The 23,375-nt window shown below is 49.4% G+C and overlaps 1 protein-coding gene across 3 annotated transcripts in view; it reads right to left on the bottom strand.

Annotated features, from left to right (window-relative positions):
• Positions 1 to 245: 245 nt before the first annotated feature.
• Positions 246 to 23,375, bottom strand: part of thbs3a (thrombospondin 3a) — a 58,442-nt gene continuing 35,312 nt past the window's right edge. For all 3 annotated transcript variants that reach the window (XM_078536965.1, XM_078536966.1, XM_078536964.1), the window contains 8 exons: positions 22,824 to 22,983; positions 20,987 to 21,105; positions 18,109 to 18,161; positions 8,747 to 8,940; positions 8,281 to 8,459; positions 6,747 to 6,795; positions 5,514 to 5,710; positions 246 to 422 (listed from right to left, as the gene is read on the bottom strand). In XM_078536965.1, the coding sequence (XP_078393091.1) occupies positions 246 to 422; positions 5,514 to 5,710; positions 6,747 to 6,795; positions 8,281 to 8,459; positions 8,747 to 8,940; positions 18,109 to 18,161; positions 20,987 to 21,105; positions 22,824 to 22,983 (1,128 nt within the window). The remainder of the gene's footprint in view (positions 423 to 5,513; positions 5,711 to 6,746; positions 6,796 to 8,280; positions 8,460 to 8,746; positions 8,941 to 18,108; positions 18,162 to 20,986; positions 21,106 to 22,823; positions 22,984 to 23,375) is intronic.

Below are 23,375 nucleotides of genomic sequence, written 5' to 3' on the forward strand. Positions count from 1 at the left end.
GTGGAGCAGACTCGATGGGCTGAATGGCCTATAGTCTGCTCCCACGTCCTGTGGTCTTACCTCTCATCTGCCAAATACCTTAGGTGACACAGTGTCAAATTCTGTTTGATAACATTCCTGTGAAGCACCTTGGGACATTTTACTGCTTAAAGATGCTCCATAAATACAAGGGACCTTCATAAGGGGCCCAGCCTGTGTACTTATACTGATGTGCATTCTACACCAGATCTTACTGGCCCTATAGCTCACCTTATGTAGCCGACCTGTGGCCTATGCATTAGCTGCCAGCGGTAGGAGGTCTTGTCCTTCCAGCCCACGTCCCGGGGATCTTTCCACAGCAGCGTGACCTGGTCTTGTGTGGTGCCCGTGTTCCACAATGCATTCCTTAGGTGCTCTCCTGGGCCACTCTTTGATTTCACAGCCTGATCGGGACCCAGATGGAAACACAAGTTAGGAACGTGAACGATGTATCGTCATCACAAACATAACAGATTGTCCAAACCCACTGATTAGATCAACTCATTGACCAGACTGTGTGTGTTTTAACCTCAGGCTTTTGAGTAAGGTCTGTGTGGAGGCTCCAACAATCAACACATTTGAGTGTTGTGACCTCTCAGACCCAGCTGTTGTCTTCCCATCTCCTGAAGGGTCTCGCTCTCACAATATACAAATATACATCACCAAAGTGGCCAAGCTCGGTGTTTGAATATAGACTCTGAGGCCTGATTCGTTCTGCTTTTTTGTATATGTGTTCAGGAGATGTGGGTGTCGCTGGCTAGGCCAGTATTTATTGCCCTTGCTCAGAGAGCATTTTTTTTTTGAAGAGTCAACCACATTGCTGTGGGTCTGGAGTCACATGTAGGCCAGACCGGGTAAGAACAGCAGATTTCCTTCCCTAAAGAACATTAGTGAACCAGATGGGTTTTTATGACAATTGGCAATAGTTTCCTGGCTTTCAATTCCAGGTTTTATTCAAATTTCACCATCTGCCGTGGTGGGATTCGAGCTGGGGTTCCCCAGAGTGTTACACTGGGTCTCTGGAATACCAGTCCATGTCACCGCCTCCCCAGAACTCTCTCCCTGGGACAAGGCAGATCCATTACAGCATAACTAATCCCTTTCCCCTTAAAGGGGGACACCCTTAAAGCAGGAGGTGGGCAGAGATACCTGAGGGCAAGGGTATAGAGGGAGGCGTGAGGGGATTCCTGTGCCTCAGGCAGGAGGGTGATGGAAAATCCTGAGGCCAGGCGGGTGGGGGAAGCAGGGCACATGGACAGTGTTAATGTTCCAGGCAGATGCATCCCTTTAAAGGGAAGGGACAGCCAGAGGAATCCAGCAGAGTTGGCAGACACCAATTTGCCAGGCTCTCTTCGATAGAGGACCTGAAGGAGAGACAGCAAGGCTGGAGAGAGGCTTTTAGTTTTCTGCAGCTCCATCAGAGAGCGTGTAGTCTGGAGAATTCCAGCCACTACATTTTGACAGGACCCTGCAGTCAGTGACTTCATAGGCCGATATCAGTGGCTGGTCTTTGTCTCTGATTCTGGACACCAGTTCACCACAAAGGGCAGACATGTGCCTGGGGTACTCTGGGCTAATGCCCAAGTTAGACCAGTAGCGTGGATCCTTCTACCTGATGTGCCTCGAATCAGGGGCTTGTGGAGAGACAATCAGGCCCTCAGATGTTTGGAAGAATCATTGTTCAGGCATTAGCCTGTACTTCTCCTGTCATCAACCCGCACATTTCCCAACAAGAGGTCACTGCAGAGAGACATGCAGCAGGAACCATGGCTGACTTTTACAGCTCAGGATTGTTGCTACTGAGTTAGCAGGGACAGGCCTGTCTCTACCCAGCTCCTGGTTACTGGGTTAGCAGGGACTGGCCTGTCTCTGACCCAGCTTCTGGTTACTGAGTTAGCAGGGACAGGCCTGTCTCTCACCCAGCTCCTGGTTACTGAGTTAGCAGGGACAGGCCTGTCTCTGACCCAGCTCCTGGTTACTGAGTTAGCAGGGACAAGCCTGTCTCTGACCCAGCTTCTGGTTACTGGGTTAGCAGGGACAGGCCTGTCTCTCACCCAGCTCCTGGTTACTGAGTTAGCAGGGACAGGCCTGTCTCTGACCCAGCTCCTGGTTACTGAGTTAGCAGGGACAGGCCTGTCTCTGACCCAGCTTCTGGTTACTGAGTTAGCAGGGACAGGCCTGTCTCTGACCCGGCTTCTGGTTACTGGGTTAACAGGGACAGGCCTGTCGCTGACCCGGCTTCTGGTTATTGGGTTAGCAGGGACAGGCCTGTCTCTCACCCAGCTTCTGGTTACTGGGTTAGCAGGGACAGGCCTGTCTCTGACCCAGCCTCTGGTTACTGGGTTAGCAGGGACAGGCCTGTCTCTGACCCAGCTCCTGGTTAATGGGTTAGCAGGGACAGGCCTGTCTCTGACCCAGCTTCTGGTTAATGGGTTAGCAGGGACAGGCCTGTCTCTAACCCAGCTTCTGGTTGCTGGGTTAGCAGGGACAGGCCTGTCTCTCACCCAGCTTCTGGTTACTGGGTTAGCAGGGACAGGCCTGTCTCTCACCCGGCTCCTGGTTACTGGGTTAGCAGGGACAGGCCTGTCTCTGACCCAGCTTCTGGTTACTGGGTTAGCAGGGACAGGCCTGTCTCTGACCTGGCTCCTGGTTACTGGGTTAGCAGGGACAGGCCTGTCTCTTACCCAGCTTCTGGTTACTGGGTTAGCAGGGACAGGCCTGTCTCTGAATCAGCTTCTGGTTACTGGGTTAGCAGGGACAGGCCTGTCTCTGACCCAGCTTCTGGTTACTGGGTTAGCAGGGACAGGCCTGTCTCTCACCCAGCGTCTGGTTACTGGGTTAGCAGGGACAGGCCTGTCTCTGACCCAGCTTCTGGTTACTGGGTTAGCAGGGACAGGCCTGTCTCTGACCCAGCTTCTGGTTACTATGTTAGCAGGGACAGGCCTGTCTCTGACCCAGCTCCTGGTTACTGAGTTAGCAGGGACAGGCCTGTCTCTGACCCAGCTTCTGGTTACTGAGTTAGCAGGGACAGGCCTGTCTCTGACCCGGCTTCTGGTTACTGGGTTAACAGGGACAGGCCTGTCGCTGACCCGGCTTCTGGTTACTGGGTTAGCAGGGACAGGCCTGTCTCTCACCCAGCTTCTGGTTACTGGGTTAGCAGGGACAGGCCTGTCTCTCACCCAGCTTCTGGTTACTGGGTTAGCAGGGACAGGCCTGTCTCTGACCCAGCTTCTGGTTAATGGGTTAGCAGGGACAGGCCTGTCTCTGACCCAGCTTCTGGTTAATGGGTTAGCAGGGACAGGCCTGTCTCTGACCCAGCTTCTGGTTGCTGGGTTAGCAGGGACAGGCCTGTCTCTGACCCAGCTTCTGGTTACTGGGTTAGCAGGGACAGGCCTGTCTCTGACCCGGCTCCTGGTTACTGGGTTAGCAGGGACAGGCCTGTCTCTGACCCAGCTTCTGGTTACTGGGTTAGCAGGGACAGGCCTGTCTCTCACCCAGCTTCTGGTTACTGGGTTAGCAGGGACAGGCCTGTCTCTGACCTGGCTCCTGGTTACTGGGTTAGCAGGGACAGGCCTGTCTCTGACCTGGCTCCTGGTTACTGGGTTAGCAGGGACAGGCCTGTCTCTGACCCGGCTTCTGGTTACTGGGTTAGCAGGGACAGGCCTGTCTCTTACCCAGCTTCTGGTTACTGGGTTAGCAGGGACAGGCCTGTCTCTGAATCAGCTTCTGGTTACTGGGTTAGCAGGGCCAGGCCTGTCTCTGACCCAGCTTCTGGTTACTGGGTTAGCAGGGACAGGCCTGTCTCTCACCCAGCGTCTGGTTACTGGGTTAGCAGGGACAGGCCTGTCTCTGACCCAGCTTCTGGTTACTGGGTTAGCAGGGACAGGCCTGTCTCTGACCCAGCTTCTGGTTACTATGTTAGCAGGGACAGGCCTGTCTCTGACCCAGCTTCTGGTTACTGGGTTAGCAGGGACAGGCCTGTCTCTCACCCAGCTTCTGGTTACTGGGTTAGCAGGGACAGGCCTGTCTCTGACCCAGCTTCTGGTTACTGGGTTAGCAGGGACAGGCCTGTCTCTGACATTGCTTCTGGTTACTGGGTTAGCAGGGACAGGCCTGTCTCTGACCCAGCTTCTGGTTACTGGGTTAGCAGGGACAGGCCTGTCTCTGACCCAACTTCTGGTTAATGGGTTAGCAGGGACAGGCCTGTCTCTGACCCAGCTTCTGGTTACTGGGTTAGCAGGGACAGGCCTGTCTCTGACCCAGCTTCTGTTTAATGGGTTAGCAGGGACAGGCCTGTCTCTGACCCAGCTTCTGGTTACTGGGTTAGCAGGGACAGGCCTGTCTCTTACCCAGCTTCTGGTTACTGGGTTAGCAGGGACAGGCCTGTCTCTGACCCAGCTTCTGTTTAATGGGTTAGCAGGGACAGGCCTGTCTCTGACCCAGCTTCTGGTTACTGGGTTAGCAGGGACAGGCCTGTCTCTGACCCAGCTTCTGGTTACTGGGTTAGCAGGGACAGGCCTGTCTCTTACCCAGCTTCTGGTTACTGGGTTAGCAGGGACAGGCCTGTCTCTGACCCAGCTTCTGGTTACTGGGTTAGCAGGGACAGGCCTGTCTCTGACCCAGCTTCTGGTTACTGGGTTAGCAGGGACAGGCCTGTCTCTGACCCAGCTTCTGTTTAATGGGTTAGCAGGGACAGGCCTGTCTCTGACCCAGCTTCTGGTTACTGGGTTAGCAGGGACAGGCCTGTCTCTTACCCAGCTTCTGGTTACTGGGTTAGCAGGGACAGGCCTGTCTCTTACCCAGCTTATGGTTACTGGGTTAGCAGGGACAGGCCTGTCTCTGACCCGGCTTCTGGTTACTGGGTTAGCAGGGACAGGCCTGTCTCTGACCCGGCTTCTGGTTACTGGGTTAGCAGGGACAGGCCTGTCTCTGACCCGGCTTCTGGTTACTGGGTTAGCAGGGACAGGCCTGTCTCTCACCCAGCTTCTGGTTACTGGGTTAGCAGGGACAGGCCTGTCTCTCACCCGGCTCCTGGTTGCTGGGTTAGCAGGGACAGGCCTGTCTCTCACCCAGCTTCTGGTTACTGGGTTAGCAGGGACAGGCCTGTCTCTGACATTGCTTCTGGTTACTGGGTTAGCAGGGACAGGCCTGTCTCTGACCCAGCTTCTGGTTACTGGGTTAGCAGGGACAGGCCTGTCTCTGACCCAGCCTCTGGTCACTGGGTTAGCAGGGACAGGCCTGTCTCTGACCCAGCTTCTGGTTACTGGGTTAGCAGGGACAGGCCTGTCTCTGACCCAGCCTCTGGTTACTGGGTTACCAGGGACAGGCCTGTCTCTGACCCAGCTTCTGGTTACTGGGTTAGCAGGGACAGGCCTGTCTCTGACCCAGCTTCTGGTTACTGGGTTAGCAGGGACAGGCCTGTCTCTGACCCAGCCTCTGGTTACTGGGTTACCAGGGACAGGCCTGTCTCTTACAGCTTTGTGCACTGGTTTCACCTTGAGCTGAAGGCCTGGTTCAGCCACAGCGCGGAATGGTGTCGACTGCCAGTAGGTCTGCTCTGTCTGTTTCCACATCACCACATAGAAGCTGGAACTGTCCTGATAGCCAAAGATGAACCCTGCATAGTCATCGTCCGTCACTGTGTTCACATGGAAAGTGCCTTCAAAGTCCACTCCGTTGAACGCAGTGTAACCTGGGTCAAGGGGCGAAAATAGTACAATCAGCATTCTCAGTCCTTACAACAGAAAAAACCTGCATAAACCATTGGGTTAGAGTGAGGCAGTGCCAACACCAGCTGAGTAAAACATAATCAAAAACCTCCTGTTTAATATCAGGACCTAACCTAACAGGGAGCATCAAACACTCCCTGGACAGGTACAGCACGGAGTTAGATACAGAGTAAACACCCTCTACACTGCCCCCATCAAACACTCCCAGGACAGGTACAGCACGGGGTTAGATACAGAGTAAAGCTCCCTCTACACTGCCCCCATCAAACACTCCCAGGACAGGTACAGCACAGGGTTAGATACAGAGTAAAGCTCCCTCTACACTGTCCCCATCAAACACTCCCAGGGCAGGTACAGCACGGGGTTAGATACAGAGTAAAGCTCCCTCTACACTGCCCCCATCAAACACTCCCAGGACAGGTACAGCACAGGGTTAGATACAGAGTAAAGCTCCCTCTACACTGTCCCCATCAAACACTCCCAGGACAGATACAGCACGGGGTTAGATACAGAGTAAAGCTCCCTCTACACTGTCCCCATCAAACACTCCCAGGACAGGTACAGCACGGGGTTAGATACAGAGTAAAGCTCCCTCTACACCGTCCCCATCAAACACTCCCAGGACAGGTACAGCACGGGGTTAGATACAGAGTAAAGCTCCCTCTACACTGTCCCCATCAAACACTCCCAGGACAGGTACAGCATGGGGTTAGATACAGAGTAAAGCTCCCTCTACACTGTCCCCATCAAACACTCCCAGGACAGGTACAGCACAGGGTTAGATACAGAGTAAAGCTCCCTCTACACTGTCCCCATCAAACACTCCCAAAGTGTGGGAAACGTCTGAACTTCTAGTGTAGAGGTCTTGGTGGCCAGTTTATGAGGAAAGCCCCTGGTGAGTGAGTTAGTGAAACTGCCCTGTTTGTTCTCAGTTAGTCCAGTTTGGGCTGTTGCTGTTGACATTACATTTCTCTGATCGAACAAATTACATCAACTTACCGACAGCTAATCCAGGGTCACTGTTCATAGTCTGAACAATCTCCATTCCCTGTCATAGAAACACAAACATGATTGAGGAGGGGTAAGTTAGAAAGCTCAGGGCCTGCAGGAGATACGGAAGGAAGTTGAAGCAGTAGCAGGGAAGAGGGGAAGCTGGAGTCCATACCAAGGAGAGAAGGTTTGTGACCGACAGGAGATGATGACTTCTGTCTTACCAATGTTTAACCCGAGGTAGTTCATCCAAGATTGGATATCAGACAAGCAGTGTAAGGACAGAGATGGTGGGGAGTTGGAGCATACATATGGAAACTGACAAACTTTATCTGTGTGCGATATCGCATAAGGGGCAGCATGTCAATGAGGAAGAGGTCCGGGGAACAAGAACAGATTTTTGGGGAGTTCCAGAGGCAACAATATACAAGAGGAGGAGCCCTTGCTGAAGATGCTCTGCCCATATTTGGTGTATATTTGGCTGTAAGAAAAATGGAACCAATTAAAGACAGTTCCACTGACAACAGAGGAGTGTCAAAGGAAGATGATCAAACTGAACATGTCAAAGGCACCAAGAAGGGATAATGATTCACGTTCATAGACCAGAAGGATTTATTTTGTGACTTTGGTTCGAATATTTCAGTATTCTGGGACGGTCTGAGAGATTCAAACCTGGAGTTGCGGTAAATCAGGGATTTGGAAGGCTACAATCTGTTCAAGATGATCTGTTCATCCTATGATGTGTGTGTGGGCCTTGTTAATGCCATTGCTCCAATGATCCGATTTTGGATCCACTTCTCAAAATCGGGGCAGAAAGTTGTTCAGCTATCACCGATTAACCACTAAAACACTGATGGGACACTAACACTAACACTACAGGCAGTGCTGACTGTACATAGAAATCCATCAAATTTACAGGGCAAAACCAGGTCGTTCAGGCGAACCAATCCATCTGCGTTGCCTTTCATTCGAAGCAGACGTTCTGATCAGGTTTACGTGCTTGGTTGGCTGAGTCTTCATCTTCCTACTCATTCTAATCTGATCCGAAATGTTGATAGTTTCAACCTCAATCACTAACCCTGGGAGTGGATTTCACAGCTTCACAACTCTGTAAATATTGCTCCTGTCCTCTGTTCTAAATCTCTCTCATTTAATCTAGTGTCTGTGGCCCCTTTCCAGACAGCTATTGGAAATGATCTGCTTCACTTTCCTCTGCCCCTTCTTTCATATTTTTAAACACATCTATCACATCCCCCCATAATCTATATTCCATCAAAACAAGAGCCAATTTTTGGTCTTTCCTTGTATTTTGTTGCTTATACTGAGCAACACCCAGTAAATCTGTGCTGAACCCTCTCTACTGCCTTAATATACCTCCCAGAGCTTGCAGCCCAGGACTTCAGTGTTTTGACTGAGGTCTGATTAAGGTTTTATATTAGCTCATCATTAACGAGTTAGAGAAAGATAAAGAGACCTCAGAGAAAAAGCAAAAGCGGGAACGAGAATGGATACAGATAAAGAGATGCAGAAAGAATAAGTTTACCTGGTTTAGGACCACCCAGTTTGGGTCAATCTGTGCATCGCCCTCAGGATCTAGAACAACAGTCTGATAGGCTCGGAAATCAGTGAGAGTGATCTCTGCACTCTCAGGACACACATCAAACTGGTCAAAGACCGCATCATTATCAAAGTCATTTTCACAAACATCACCAATCCCGTTATCTGGCACAAAAGATAAGTACAACATCAGAATGAAACATTGACACCTACCCCATCTGGCCCCATTACCTGTAAGCAACACCCCCTCCTCAAAACCAGCCCAGCTCCACAAAATTCATCCCCTCCCCTGATCTCCACCCCCATCACCAAACCTCCCCCTCATCGTCAAACCCCACCCTCATCCTCAAACGTCCCCCTCATCCTCAAACCCCACCCTCCGTTCCCAGTGGATGTTTTGAAGGACACTATCTAACCCCTTTATGGTGGGAGAGTTGATTTGAATCACTAACCATCAGAATCCTTCTGATTGGGGTTCACAACTAAGCGACAGTTATCGGGCCCCAATGGTCCGTAGTCAGGAATTCCATCGTTGTCGTCATCATCGTCACACTCGTCACCCAACCCATCGTTGTCAGAATCCAGCTGGGAGCTGTTTGGCGTTTCTGGACAATTGTCTTTGGAGTCCTGGTGCCCATCTCCATCACTACAACCCAAACCCAACCAAACCTGGTCAACAGCTCATCATAACAGGCACACAAACAGGGTCAACAGCTCATCATAACAGGCACACAAACAGGGTCAACAGCTCATCATAAACAGACACAAACAGGGTCAACAGCTCATCATAAACAGACACAAACAGGGTCAACAGCTCATCATAACAGGCACACAAACAGGGTCAACAACTCATCATAAACAGACACAAACAGGGTCAACAGCTCATCATAAACAGACACAAACAGGGTCAACAGCTCATCATAAACAGACACAAACAGTGTCAACAGCTCATCATGACAGGCACACAAACAGGGTCAACAGCTCATCATAAACAGACACAAACAGGATCAACAGCTCATCATAAACAGACACAAACAGGGTCAACAGCTCTCCATAAACAGACACAAACAGGACCAACAGCTCATCATAAACAGACACAAACAGGGTCAACAGCTCATCATAAACAGACAGACAAACAGAGTCAACAGCTCATCATAAACAGACACAAACAGGGTCAACAGCTCATCATAAACAGACAGACAAACAGGGTCAACAGCTCATCATAAACAGACACAAACAGGATCAACAGCTCATCATAAACAGACACAAACAGGGTCAACAGCTCATCATAAACAGACAGACAAACAGAGTCAACAGCTCATCATAAACAGACACAAACAGGGTCAACAGCTCATCATAAACAGACAGACAAACAGAGTCAACAGCTCATCATAAACAGACACAAACAGGGTCAACAGCTCATCATAAACAGACAGACAAACAGGGTCAACAGCTCATCATAAACAGACACAAACAGGATCAACAGCTCATCATAAACAGACACAAACAGGGTCAACAGCTCATCATAAACAGACAGACAAACAGGGTCAACAGCTCATCATAAACAGACACAAACAGGGTCAACAGCTCATCATAAACAGACACAAACAGGATCAACAGTTCATCATAAACAGACAGACAAACAGAATCAACAGCTCATCATAAACAGACACAAACAGGGTCAACAGCTCATCATAAACAGACACACAAACAGAATCAACAGCTCAGCATAAACAGACACACAAACAGGATCAACAGCTCATCATAAACAGACATAAGCAGAATCAACAGCTCATCATAAACAGACACACAAACAGAATCAACAGCTCATCATAAACAGACACAAACAGAATCAACAGCTCATCATAAACAGACACAAACAGGGTCAACAGCTCATCATAAACAGACACACAAACTGGATCAACAGCTCACCATAAACAGACAAACAAACAGCGTCAACAGCTCATCATAAACAGACACAAACAGCGTCAACAGCTCATCATAAACAGACACAAACAGGGTCAACAGCTCATCATAAACAGACAGACAAACAGAGTCAACAGCTCATCATAAACAGACACAAACAGGGTCAACAGCTCATCATAAACAAACACACAAACAGGATCAACAGCTCATCATAAACAGACAGACATACAGAGTCAACAGCTTATCATAAACAGACAGACAAACAGAGTCAACAGCTTATCATAAACAGACAAACAAACAGCGTCAACAGCTCATCATAAACAGACACAAACAGCGTCAACAGCTCATCATAAACAGACACAAACAGGGTCAACAGCTCATCATAAACAGACAGACAAACAGAGTCAACAGCTTATCATAAACAGACACAAACAGGGTCAACAGCTCATCATAAACAGACAGACAAACAGAGTCAACAGCTTATCATAAACAGACACAAACAGGGTCAACAGCTCATCATAAACAGACAGACAAACAGAGTCAACAGCTCATCATAAACAGACACAAACAGGGTCAACAGCTCATCATAAACAGACACAAACAGGGTCAACAGCTCATCATAAACAGACAAACAGAGTCAACAGCTCATCATAAACAGACAAACAGAGTCAACAGCTCATCATAAACAGACACAAACAGGGTCAACAGCTCATCATAAACAGACAGACAAACAGAGTCAACAGCTCATCATAAACAGACACAAACAGGGTCAACAGCTCATCATAAACAGACAGACAAACAGGGTCAACAGCTCATTATAAACAGACACAAACAGGATCAACAGCTCATCATAAACAGACAGACAAACAGAATCAACAGCTCATCATAAACAGACACAAACAGGGTCAACAGCTCATCATAAACAGACACACAAACAGGATCAACAGCTCATCATAAACAGACACACAAACAGGATCAACAGCTCATCACAAACAGTCACAAACAGAATCAACAGCTCATCATAAACAGACACAAACAGAATCAACAGCTCATCGTAAACAGACACAAACAGAATCAACAGCTCATCATAAACAGACACAAACAGGGTCAACAGCTCATCATAAACAGACAGACAAACAGGATCAACAGCTCATCATAAACAGACAGACAAACTGGATCAACAGCTCAACATAAACAGACACACAAACTGGATCAACAGCTCATCATAAACAGACACACAAACAGGATCAACAGCTCATCATAAACAGACACAAACAGGGTCAACAGCTCACCATAAACAGACACACAAACAGCGTCAACAGCTCATCATAAACAGACACAAACAGGGTCAACAGCTTATCATAAACAGACAGACAAACAGAGTCAACAGCTCATCATAAACAGACACAAACAGAATCAACAGCTCATCATAAACAGACACAAACAGGGTCAACAGCTCATCATAAACAGACACAAACAGGATCAACAGCTCATCATAAACAGACACAAACAGGGTCAACAGCTCATCATAAACAGACACAAACAGGGTCAACAGCTCATCATAAACAGACAGACAAACAGAGTCAACAGCTCATCATAAACAGACACAAACAGGGTCAACAGCTCATCATAAACAGACACAAACAGGGTCAACAGCTCATCATAAACAGACACACAAACTGGATCAACAGCTCATCATAAACAGACACACAAACAGCGTCAACAGCTCATCATAAACAGACACACAAACAGGATCAACAGCTCATCATAAACAGACACAAACAGGGTCAACAGCTCATCATAAACAGACACAAACAGAGTCAACAGCTTATCATAAACAGACACAAGCAGGATGAATAGCTCATCGTAAACAGACACAAACAGAATCAACAGCTCATCATAAACAGACACAAACAGGGTCAACAGCTCATCATAAACAGACACAAACAGAATCAACAGCTCATCATAAACAGACACAAACAGGGTCAACAGCTCATCATAAACAGACACAAACAGGGTCAACAGCTCATCATAAACAGACACAAACAGAATCAACAGCTCATCATAAACAGACACAAACAGGGTCAACAGCTCATCATAAACAAACACACAAACAGCGTCAACAGCTCATCATAAACAGACACAAACAGGGTCAACAGCTCATCATAAACAGACACACAAACAGGATCAACAGCTCATCATAAACAGACACAAACAGGGTCAACAGCTCATCGTAAACAGACATAAACAGCGTCAACAGCTCATCATAAACAGACACAAACAGGGTCAACAGCTCATCATAAACAGACACAAACAGGGTCAACAGCTCATCATAAACAGACACAAACAGGGTCAACAGCTCATCATAAACAGACACAAACAGGGTCAACAGCTCATCATAAACAGACACAAACAGGGTCAACAGCTCATCATAAACAGACACAAACAGAGTCAACAGCTCATCATAAACAGACACAAACAGGGTCAACAGCTCATCATAAACAGACACAAACAGTGTCAACAGCTCGTCATAACAGGCACACAAACAGGGTCAACAGCTCATCATAAACAGACACAAACAGGACCAACAGCTCATCATAAACAGACACAAACAGGGTCAACAGCTCATCATAAACAGACACAAACAGGATCAACAGCTCACCATAAACAGACACAAACAGGGTCAACAGCTCATCATAAACAGACAGACAAACAGAGTCAACAGCTCATCATAAACAGACACAAACAGGGTCAACAGCTCATCATAAACAGACAGACAAACAGAGTCAACAGCTCATCATAAACAGACACAAACAGGGTCAACAGCTCATCATAAACAGACAGACAAACAGGGTCAACAGCTCATCATAAACAGACACAAACAGGATCAACAGCTCATCATAAACAGACACAAACAGGGTCAACAGCTCATCATAAACAGACAGACAAACAGAGTCAACAGCTCATCATAAACAGACACAAACAGGGTCAACAGCTCATCATAAACAGACAGACAAACAGAGTCAACAGCTCATCATAAACAGACACAAACAGGGTTAACAGCTCATCATAAACAGACAGACAAACAGGGTCAACAGCTCATCATAAACAGACACAAACAGGGTCAACAGCTCATCATAAACAGACAGACAAACAGAGTCAACAGCTTATCATAAACAGACACAAACAGGGTCAACAGCTCATCATAAACAGACAGACAAACAGAGTCAACAGCTTATCATAAACAGACACAAACAGGGTCAACAGCTCATCATAAACAGACAGACAAACAGAGTCAACAGCTCATCATAAACAGACACAAACAGGGTCAGCAGCTCATCATAAACAGACACAAACAGGGTCAACAGCTCATCATAAACAGACAAACAGAGTTAACAGCTCATCATAAACAGACAAACAGAGTCAACAGCTCATCATAAACAGACACAAACAGGGTCAACAGCTCATCATAAACAGACAGACAAACAGAGTCAACAGCTCATCATAAACAGACACAAACAGGGTCAACAGCTCATCATAAACAGACAGACAAACAGGGTCAACAGCTCATCATAAACAGACACAAACAGGATCAACTGCTCATCATAAACAGACAGACAAACAGAATCAACAGCTCATCATAAACAGACACAAACAGGGTCAACAGCTCATCATAAACAGACACACAAACAGGATCAACAGCTCATCATAAACAGACACACAAACAGGATCAACAGCTCATCATAAACAGTCACAAACAGAATCAACAGCTCATCATAAACAGACACAAACAGAATCAACAGCTCATCGTAAACAGACACAAACAGAATCAACAGCTCATCATAAACAGACACAAACAGGGTCAACAGCTCATCATAAACAGACAGACAAACAGGATCAACAGCTCATCATAAACAGACAGACAAACTGGATCAACAGCTCAACATAAACAGACACACAAACTGGATCAACAGCTCATCATAAACAGACACACAAACAGGATCAACAGCTCATCATAAACAGACACAAACAGGGTCAACAGCTCACCATAAACAGACACACAAACAGCGTCCACAGCTCATCATAAACAGACACAAACAGGGTCAACAGCTCATCATAAACAGACAGACAAACAGAGTCAACAGCTCATCATAAACAGACACAAACAGAATCAACAGCTCATCATAAACAGACACAAACAGGGTCAACAGCTCATCATAAGCAGACACAAACAGGGTCAACAGCTCATCATAAACAGACACAAACAGGGTCAACAGCTCATCATAAACAGACAGACAAACAGAGTCAACAGCTCATCATAAACAGACACAAACAGGGTCAACAGCTCATCATAAACAAACACACAAACAGCGTCAACAGCTCATCATAAACAGACACAAACAGGGTCAACAGCTCATCATAACCAGACACACAAACAGGATCAACAGCTCATCATAAACAGACACAAACAGGGTCAACAGCTCATCGTAAACAGACATAAACAGCGTCAACAGCTCATCATAAACAGACACAAACAGGGTCAACAGCTCATCATAAACAGACACAAACAGGGTCAACAGCTCATCATAAACAGACACAAACAGGGTCAACAGCTCATCATAAACAGACACAAACAGGGTCAACAGCTCATCATAAACAGACACAAACAGGGTCAACAGCTCATCATAAACAGACACAAACAGAGTCAACAGCTCATCATAAACAGACACAAACAGGATGAACAGCTCATCGTAAACAGACACAAACAGAATCAACAGCTCATCATAAACAGACACAAACAGGGTCAACAGCTCATCATAAACAGACACAAACAGGGTCAACAGCTCATCATAAACAGACACAAACAGGGTCAACAGCTCATCATAAACAGACACAAACAGGGTCAACAGCTCATCATAAACAAACACACAAACAGCGTCAACAGCTCATCATAAACAGACACAAACAGGGTCAACAGCTCATCATAAACAGACACAAACAGGGTCAACAGCTCATCATAAACAGACACAAACAGGGTCAACAGCTCATCATAAACAGACACAAACAGGATCAACAGCTCATCATAAACAGACACAAACAGGGTCAACAGCTCATCGTAAACAGACACAAACAGGGTCAACAGCTCATCGTAAACAGACACAAACAGGATCAACAGCTCATCATAAACAGACAGACAAACAGGATCAACAGCTCATCATAAACAGACACAAACAGGATCAACAGCTCATCATAAACAGACAGACAAACAGGATCAACAGCTCATCATAAACAGTCACACAAACAGGATCAACAGCTCATCATAAACAGACACAAACAGGATTAAAAGCTCACATTTCAAAATATTGTCAGGTGCACCGAAGGGAATCTCTTTCGAGTTATCAACAGTCACAGATTGCAACTCTTTCGAGTACAATCATAGTTCTTGGTTTCCGGGAGTGGGACATGAACCCACAACCCTCTGATTCAAAGGGGAGCAGCACCAAAGGGAAGGAGAACAGGAACGCGATCTGAGTTGGGAGAGCAGGAATGGTGGGAAAAAAATGGCAGAAAAACAGGAAAGGGGGAAGAATGTGGTCTGTGGGTGTGCAGGAACTATGTCCAGGGATGGGGTGGGAGAACAAGAGCAGGGTCCGGTAGGAGGCATGATGCGGGGCGGGGAGGGGGGGGGGGTTAGTTGGGACTGAAAAGGCCATAAGACCATTAGACATAGGAGCAGAAATTAGGCCATTCTGCCCATCGAGTCTGCTCCGCCATTCAATCATGGCTGATAAGTTTCTCAACCCCATTCTCCCGCCTTCTCCCCATAACCTTTGATTCCCTTACCAATCAAGAACCTATCTATCTCGGTCTTAAATACACTCAATGACCTGGCTTCCACAGCCTTCTGTGGCAATGAATTCCATAGATTCACCATTCTCTGGCTAAAGAAGTTTCTCCTCATCTCTGTTCTAAAAGGTCTTCCCTTTACTCTGAGGCTGTGCCCTCGGGTCCTAGTCTCTCCTACTAAGGGAAACATCTTCCCCACGTCCACTCTATCCAGGCCTTTCAGTATTCTGTAAGTTTCAATCAGATCCCCCCTCATCCTTCTAAACTCCATCGAGTATAGACCCAGACTCCTCAAACGTTCCTCATATGTTAAACCTTTCATTCCTGGGATCATTCTCGTGAACCTCCTCTGGACCCTCTCCAGGGCCAGAACATCCTTCCTGAGATACGGGGCCCAAAATTGCTCACAATATTCTAAATGTGGTCTGATCAGAGCCTTATAAAGCCTCAGCAGCACATCCCTGCTTTTATATTCTAGTCCTCTCGAAATAAATGCCAACATTGCATTTGCCTTCCTAACTACCGACTCAACCTGCAAGTTAACCTTAAGAGAATCCTGGACTAGGACTCCCAAGTCCCTTTGCACTCCAGATTTCTGAATTCTCTCCCCATTTAGAAAATAGTCTATGCTTCTATTCTTCCTACCAAAGTGCATGATCTCACACTTCCCCACGTTGTATTCCATCTGCCACTTCTTTGCCCATTATCCTAAGCTGTCCAAATCCTTCTGCAGCCTCCCTGCCTCCTCAATACTACCTGTCCCTCCACCTATCTTTGTATCATCTGCAAACTTAGCCAGGATGCCCTCAGTTCCTTCATCTAGATCATTAATGTATAAAGTGAAAAGTTGTGGTCCCAACACTGACCCCTGCGGAACTCCATTAGTCAACCGGTTGCCATCCTGAGAAGGACCCCCTTATCCCCACTCTCTGCCTCCTGCCAGACAGCCAATCTTCTATCCATGCTAGTACCTTGCCTCTAACACCATGGGCTCTTATCTTACTGAGCAGCCTCCTGTGCGGCACCTTGTCAAAGGCCTTCTGGAAGTCCAAGTAGATAACATCCATTGGCTCTCCTTTGTCTAACCTACTCGTTACCTCCTCAGAGAATTCTATCAGATTTGTCAGGCATGACCTCCCCTTGATGAAACCATGCTGACTTTGCCCGATTTTACCATGCACTTCCAAGTATTCTGAAATCTCATCCTTAATAATGGACTCTAAAATCTTACCAACGACCGAGGTCAGGCTAATTGGCCCGTAATTTCCCGTCTTATGCCTTACTCCCTTCTTAAACAGCGGGGTTACATTAGCGATTTTCCAGTCCTCTGGGACCCTCCCTGACTCCAGTGATTCCTGAAAGATCGCCACTAATGCCTCCACTATCTCTTCAGCTATCTCCTTCAGAACTCTGGGGTGCAGAGGAAGTGGAATTTTGTGAACAGGAGGAAGAAGGCCAGACAACAATCAGACCATCTGTTATTTGGCATGAAACTTGTGAAAGGTGTTGATCTGATTCATTTCTCTTATCCGTCTCCTTCTGCTGCATGCAACTGCTAGACTCAGTAATGGAAGATAAGATATGCACAGGGATTGGAAAAATGGGTGTAAGATTTGCAATGAAATGTTCACCAGTGTATCCAACTCATAGTTTTAAAATAAGTGTCAGTGGGTGGGGAAGTGCAAGTGTTTAACTTGCTTTCCTCTAGTGAAGATTTTGGGTTTTGTCAGGCGGGTACTCAGCAGGATATTAAACAACAAGGGGCATTACTATTGAACTTGATCCTGAGCTCAACTAACACACAAGGCATGTGCACTTTGCAGGAGGGATTACTGGATATAACAATCAGAGGCAGCAACCCTAATCCAGCTGTATTGAGGATATTTACCCCAGCTGAGATCACTGAATTACACAGGCTGACAGTGATCACCCTAAAGGGTATGGCTCAGTATCACAGACAGATAGAAGTGTGAATGTGTGAGTGATTGAAGATTGTGTGTGTTCACACTGAGCACAGGATGAGAGTATGTGGAGGCCATACCTGTCTTGATTGTTGTCACATGCGTCGCCAACAAGGTCATCATCTGCATCAGTCTAAAGACAGGGTAACAAATGCCAAAAAAATCAAAGTAGGATAAAACTCTCCCCGAACACCGCACCAAACGCAAATCTCCCTGAACACCGCACCAAACGCAAACCTCCCTGAACACCGCACCAAACCCAACCTCACCGAACACCGCACCAAACGCAAATCTCCCTGAACACCGCACCAAACACAAACCTCCCTGAACACCGCACCAAACCCAACCTCCCCGAACACCGCACCAAACGCAAACCTCCCCGAACACCGCACCCAACACAACCTCCCCGAACACCGCACCAAACCCAACCTCCCTGAACACAGCACCAAACGCAACCTCCCCGAACACCGCACCAAATGCAACCTCCCCGAACACCGCACCAAACCCAACCTCCCTGAACACCGCACCAAACGCAACCTCCCCGAACACCGCACCAAACCCAACCTCCCCGAACCAAACGCAACCTCCCCAAACACCGCACCAAACGCAACCTCCCCGAACACCGCACCAAACACAACCTCCCCGAACCAAACACAACCTCCCCGAACACCGCACCAAACGCAACCTCCCCGAACATCGCACCAAACGCAACCTCCCCGAACACCGCACCAAACGCAACCTCCCCGAACACCGCACCAAATGCAACCTCCCCGAACACCGCACCAAACGCAACCTCCCCGAACACCGCACTAAACGCAACCTCCCCGAACACCGCACCAAACCCAACCTCCCCGAACCAAACGCAACCTCCCCGAACACCGCACCAAACGCAACCTCCCCGAACATCACACCAAACGCAACCTCCCCTGAACACCGCACCAAACGCAACCTCCCCGAACATCACACCAAACGCAACCTCCCCGAACACCGCACCAAACGCAACCTGCCCGAACACCGCACCAAACGCAACCTCCCGAACACCGCACCAAACGCAACCTCCCCGAACATCGCACCAAACGCAAACCTCCCCGAACACCGCACCAAACGCGACCTCCACGAACATCGCACCAAACGCAAACCTCCCAGAACATCGCACCAAACGCAACCTCCCCGAACATCGCACCAAACGCAACCTTCCCGAACATCACACCAAACGCAACCTCCTCGAACACCGCACCAAACGCAACCTACCCGAACACCGCACCAAACGCAACCTCCCCGAACACCACACCAAACGCAACCTCCCCGAACACCGCACCAAACGCAACCTCCCCAAACACCGCACCAAACGCAACCTCCCCGAACACCGCACCAAACGCAAACCTCCCCGAACACCGCACCAAACGCAAACCTCCCCGAACATCGCACCAAACCCAACCTCCCCAAACACCGCACCAAACGCAACCTCCCCGAACACCGCACCAAACACAAACCTCCCTGAACATCGCACCAAACCCAACCTCCCCGAACCAAACGCAACCTCCCCAAACACCGCACCAAACGCAACCTCCCCGAACACCGCACCAAACACAACCTCCCCGAACCAAACACAACCTCCCCGAACACCGCACCAAACGCAACCTCCCCGAACATCGCACCAAACGCAACCTCCCCGAACACCGCACCAAACGCAACCTCCCCGAACACCGCACCAAACGCAACCTCCCCGAACACCGCACCAAACGCAACCTCCCCGAACACCGCACCAAACGCAACCTCCCCGAACACCGCACCAAACCCAACCTCCCCGAACCAAACGCAACCTCCCCGAACACCGCACCAAACACAACCTCCCCGAACATCACACCAAACGCAACCTCCCCTGAACACCGCACCAAACGCAACCTCCCCGAACATCACACCAAACGCAACCTCCCCGAACACCGCACCAAACGCAACCTCCCGAACACCGCACCAAACGCAACCTCCCCGAACATTGCACCAAACGCAACCTCCCCGAACACCGCACCAAACGCAAACCTCCCCGAACACCGCACCAAACGCGACCTCCCCGAACATCGCACCAAACGCAAACCTCCCAGAACATCGCACCAAACGCAACCTCCCCGAACATCGCACCAAACGCAACCTTCCCGAACATCACACCAAACGCAACCTCCTTGAACACCGCACCAAACGCAACCTCCCCGAACACCGCACCAAACGCAACCTCCCCAAACACCACACCAAACGCAACCTCCCCGAACACCACACCAAACGCAACCTCCCCAAACACCGCACCAAACGCAACCTCCCCAAACACCGCACCAAACGCAACCTCCCCGAACACCGCACCAAACGCAAACCTCCCCGAACACCGCACCAAACGCAAACCTCCCCGAACATCGCACCAAACCCAACCTCCCCAAACACCGCACCAAACGCAACCTCCCCGAACACCACACCAAACGCAAACCTCCCTGAACATCGCACCAAACTCAACCTCCCCGAACCAAACGCAACCTCCCTGAACACCGCACCAAACGCAACCTCCCCTGAACACCGCACCAAACGCAACCTCCCCGAACACCGCACCAAACGCAACCTCCCCTGAACACATTCATCCATGAACTTCACAGCCTGATTCGGGCTGTGCATTCCGGTCTGGATCACTGGTTGGTGATCAGGAGCTGGAACCCTGCGAGATTGAGTAACTCAGCCTAACCTACAGACCAGAGCAAGGCTGGTGCTGATGATGATCTGTTCCTGCCTCTTCAGGGAGATGGGCTCCATCACTTAGAACATAATCACCCAAAGGCTACAAAGGTGACCAGAAACAAACTTGAACTGGACACAGATGCTGAGCAGTGGGTAGGAGCTGGTTTCTGCTGCAAAGGTTTTATTGGTCAAATCAAAGCACATTTATTTACAGAGCAGATGGATGGAAGTGGGCAGTACCTGTGTGGGATTACTCATCTCAGGACAGCTGTCACACGCATCTCCTACTCCATCTCCATCCCTATCCGTCTGCAGAGGGTTTGGAACTCCTGCACAATTATCCAGAAGATTGGGAATACCTGGAAAAGAAGTAAAGCAATAAACACAGTAATATTCTGGGGCAGTTTCTGGGGGGTGAGGGTTAATATTACCTGAGGTTTGAGGGGGGTTAGAGTTACAATTCCTTGGGTTTCCGTTGTAGATGTGGTTGTGTTGGGCAGGGGACATTACAGTTCCCTGGGGCTTGGGAGGGAGAATTTCTTGGGGCATCAGGGAGGGGAGAGTCCCCTGGGTCTGATGAGGTGATGGGAAAGGTCTCGATTGTTCAGGATCTCTGGGGATGGGTCTGAGTTCTCCCGAGTGGGAAGAGTTAGATTCTTTGGGGTTTACAGGGTGGGGTGGTTATGGTTCCACAGGGATTAGGGGTAGAATTCCCTGGCATTTGAGAGGTAGAATTTTTGGGGGAGTTTAGGGGAGAAAGTTCCTGGGGCTTATGTGGGGGAGGAGGGATGATGACTGCCTCAGAATTTTGAAGGGTTTGGGGAGGGAGGAAGGTGGCCCCAGGGTTTGGAGAAGGAAGAATGTCCCTGGGCTTGGGGCTGGGTAAAAAGAGTGCAACGGAGCTCTGGGGTAGAGTGCCTCGGAGCTCTGGGGTAGAGTGCCTCGGAGCTCTGGGGTAGAGTGCCTCGGAGCTCTGGGGTAGAGCGCCTCGGAGCTCTGGGGTAGAGCGCCTCGGAGCTCTGGGGTAGAGCGCCTCGGAGCTCTGGGGTAGAGCGCCTCGGAGCTCTGGGGTAGAGCGCCTCGGAGCTCTGGGGTAGAGCGCCTCGGAGCTCTGGGGTAGAGCGCCTCGGAGCTCTGGGGTAGAGCGCCTCGGAGCTCTGGGGTAGAGCGCCTCGGAGCTCTGGGGTAGAGTGCCTCGGAGCTCTGGGGTAGAGTGCCTCGGAGCTCTGGGGGAGAGTGCCTCGGAGCTCTGGGGGAGAGTGCCTCGGAGCTCTGGGGGAGAGAGTGCCTCGGAGCTCTGGGCTCTGGGGGGGAGTGCCTCGGAGCTCTGGGGGAGAGTGCCTCGGAGCTCTGTGGGAGAGGGCCTCGGAGCTCTGGGGGGAGAGTGCCTCGGAGCTCTGGGGGAGAGTGCCTCGGAGCTCTGGGGGAGAGGGTCTCGGAGCTCTGGGGGAGAGTGCCTCGGAGCTCTGGGGGCAGAGTGCCTCGGAGCTCTGGGGGAGAGTGCCTCAGCGCTCTGGGGGGAGAGTGCCTCGGAGCTCTGGGGGAGAGGGTCTCGGAACTCTGGGCTCTGGGGGAGAGTGCCTCGGAGCTCTGGGGGAGAGTGCCTCGGAGCTCTGGGGCAGAGGGTCTCGGAGCTCTGGGCTCTGGGGGAGAGTGCCTCGGAGCTCTGCTGCAGAGGGTCTCGGAGCTCTGGGCTCTGGGGGAGAGTGCCTCAGAGCTCTGGGGGGAGAGTGCCTCGGAGCTCTGGGGGAGAGGGTCTCGGAACTCTGGGCTCTGGGGGAGAGTGCCTCGGAGCTCTGGGGGAGAGTGCCTCGGAGCTCTGGGGGAGAGGGTCTCGGAGCTCTGGGCTCTGGGGGAGAGTGCCTCGGAGCTCTGGTGCAGAGGGTCTCGGAGCTCTGGGCTCTGGGGGAGAGTGCCTCAGAGCTCTGGGGTAGGGTTCCGCTGGGCTTGGCAGGAGTGGCTAAAGTTCCCTGGAGTTTTGGGAGGTGCAGTTTCCACATTAAACCCTCGAGGAAGCAATAAAAGCATCAGGTGTGCCTGGAACAGGGAAGGCGTATTGGTGAGGAATGAATTTTACCGTCTCCATCAATGTCGTTGTCACAGGCATCTCCCTCTCCATTGTTGTCTGTGTCCTTTTGATTGTTGTTGGGAACATTAGGACAATTGTCACAAGCATCTCCGAATGAGTCTGTGTCAGAGTTCTGCTGGTCCTTGTTATGAACCAGTCTGCAGTTATCCTGGGAAAGGAAAGGTTATGGTTTACTTCAGACCCTTATCTGGACTGTACTTCCAGACAGGAAGATTCCACGGCACTATTTAAAGGAGAGCAGGGGAGGTCTCCTGATGTCCTGGCCAATATTTCATCCCTCAGTCAGTGTCACTAAAACAGATTATCTGCCCATCTAACCTGCTGCTGTTTGTGGGATCTTGCTGTACACAAATTAGCTTCTGCATTTTCTATATTCCAGCAGTGACTACACTTGTAAAGCGTGTCTTTGGCTGTGAAGTGAATTGGGACATCCTGAGGGTCTGTAAAGCATTGAATAATTGCAAGGTCTTTCCATTTGTTTCTTGCCTGTGGTTTGCTGACATTCAAGAGCATTGATTCATTCTTGAAAATTGTGCCCAC

Source organism: Cetorhinus maximus, unplaced genomic scaffold (assembly GCF_964194155.1).
Source record: "Cetorhinus maximus unplaced genomic scaffold, sCetMax3.hap1.1 HAP1_SCAFFOLD_1706, whole genome shotgun sequence".
Taxonomy (NCBI): domain Eukaryota; kingdom Metazoa; phylum Chordata; class Chondrichthyes; order Lamniformes; family Cetorhinidae; genus Cetorhinus; species Cetorhinus maximus.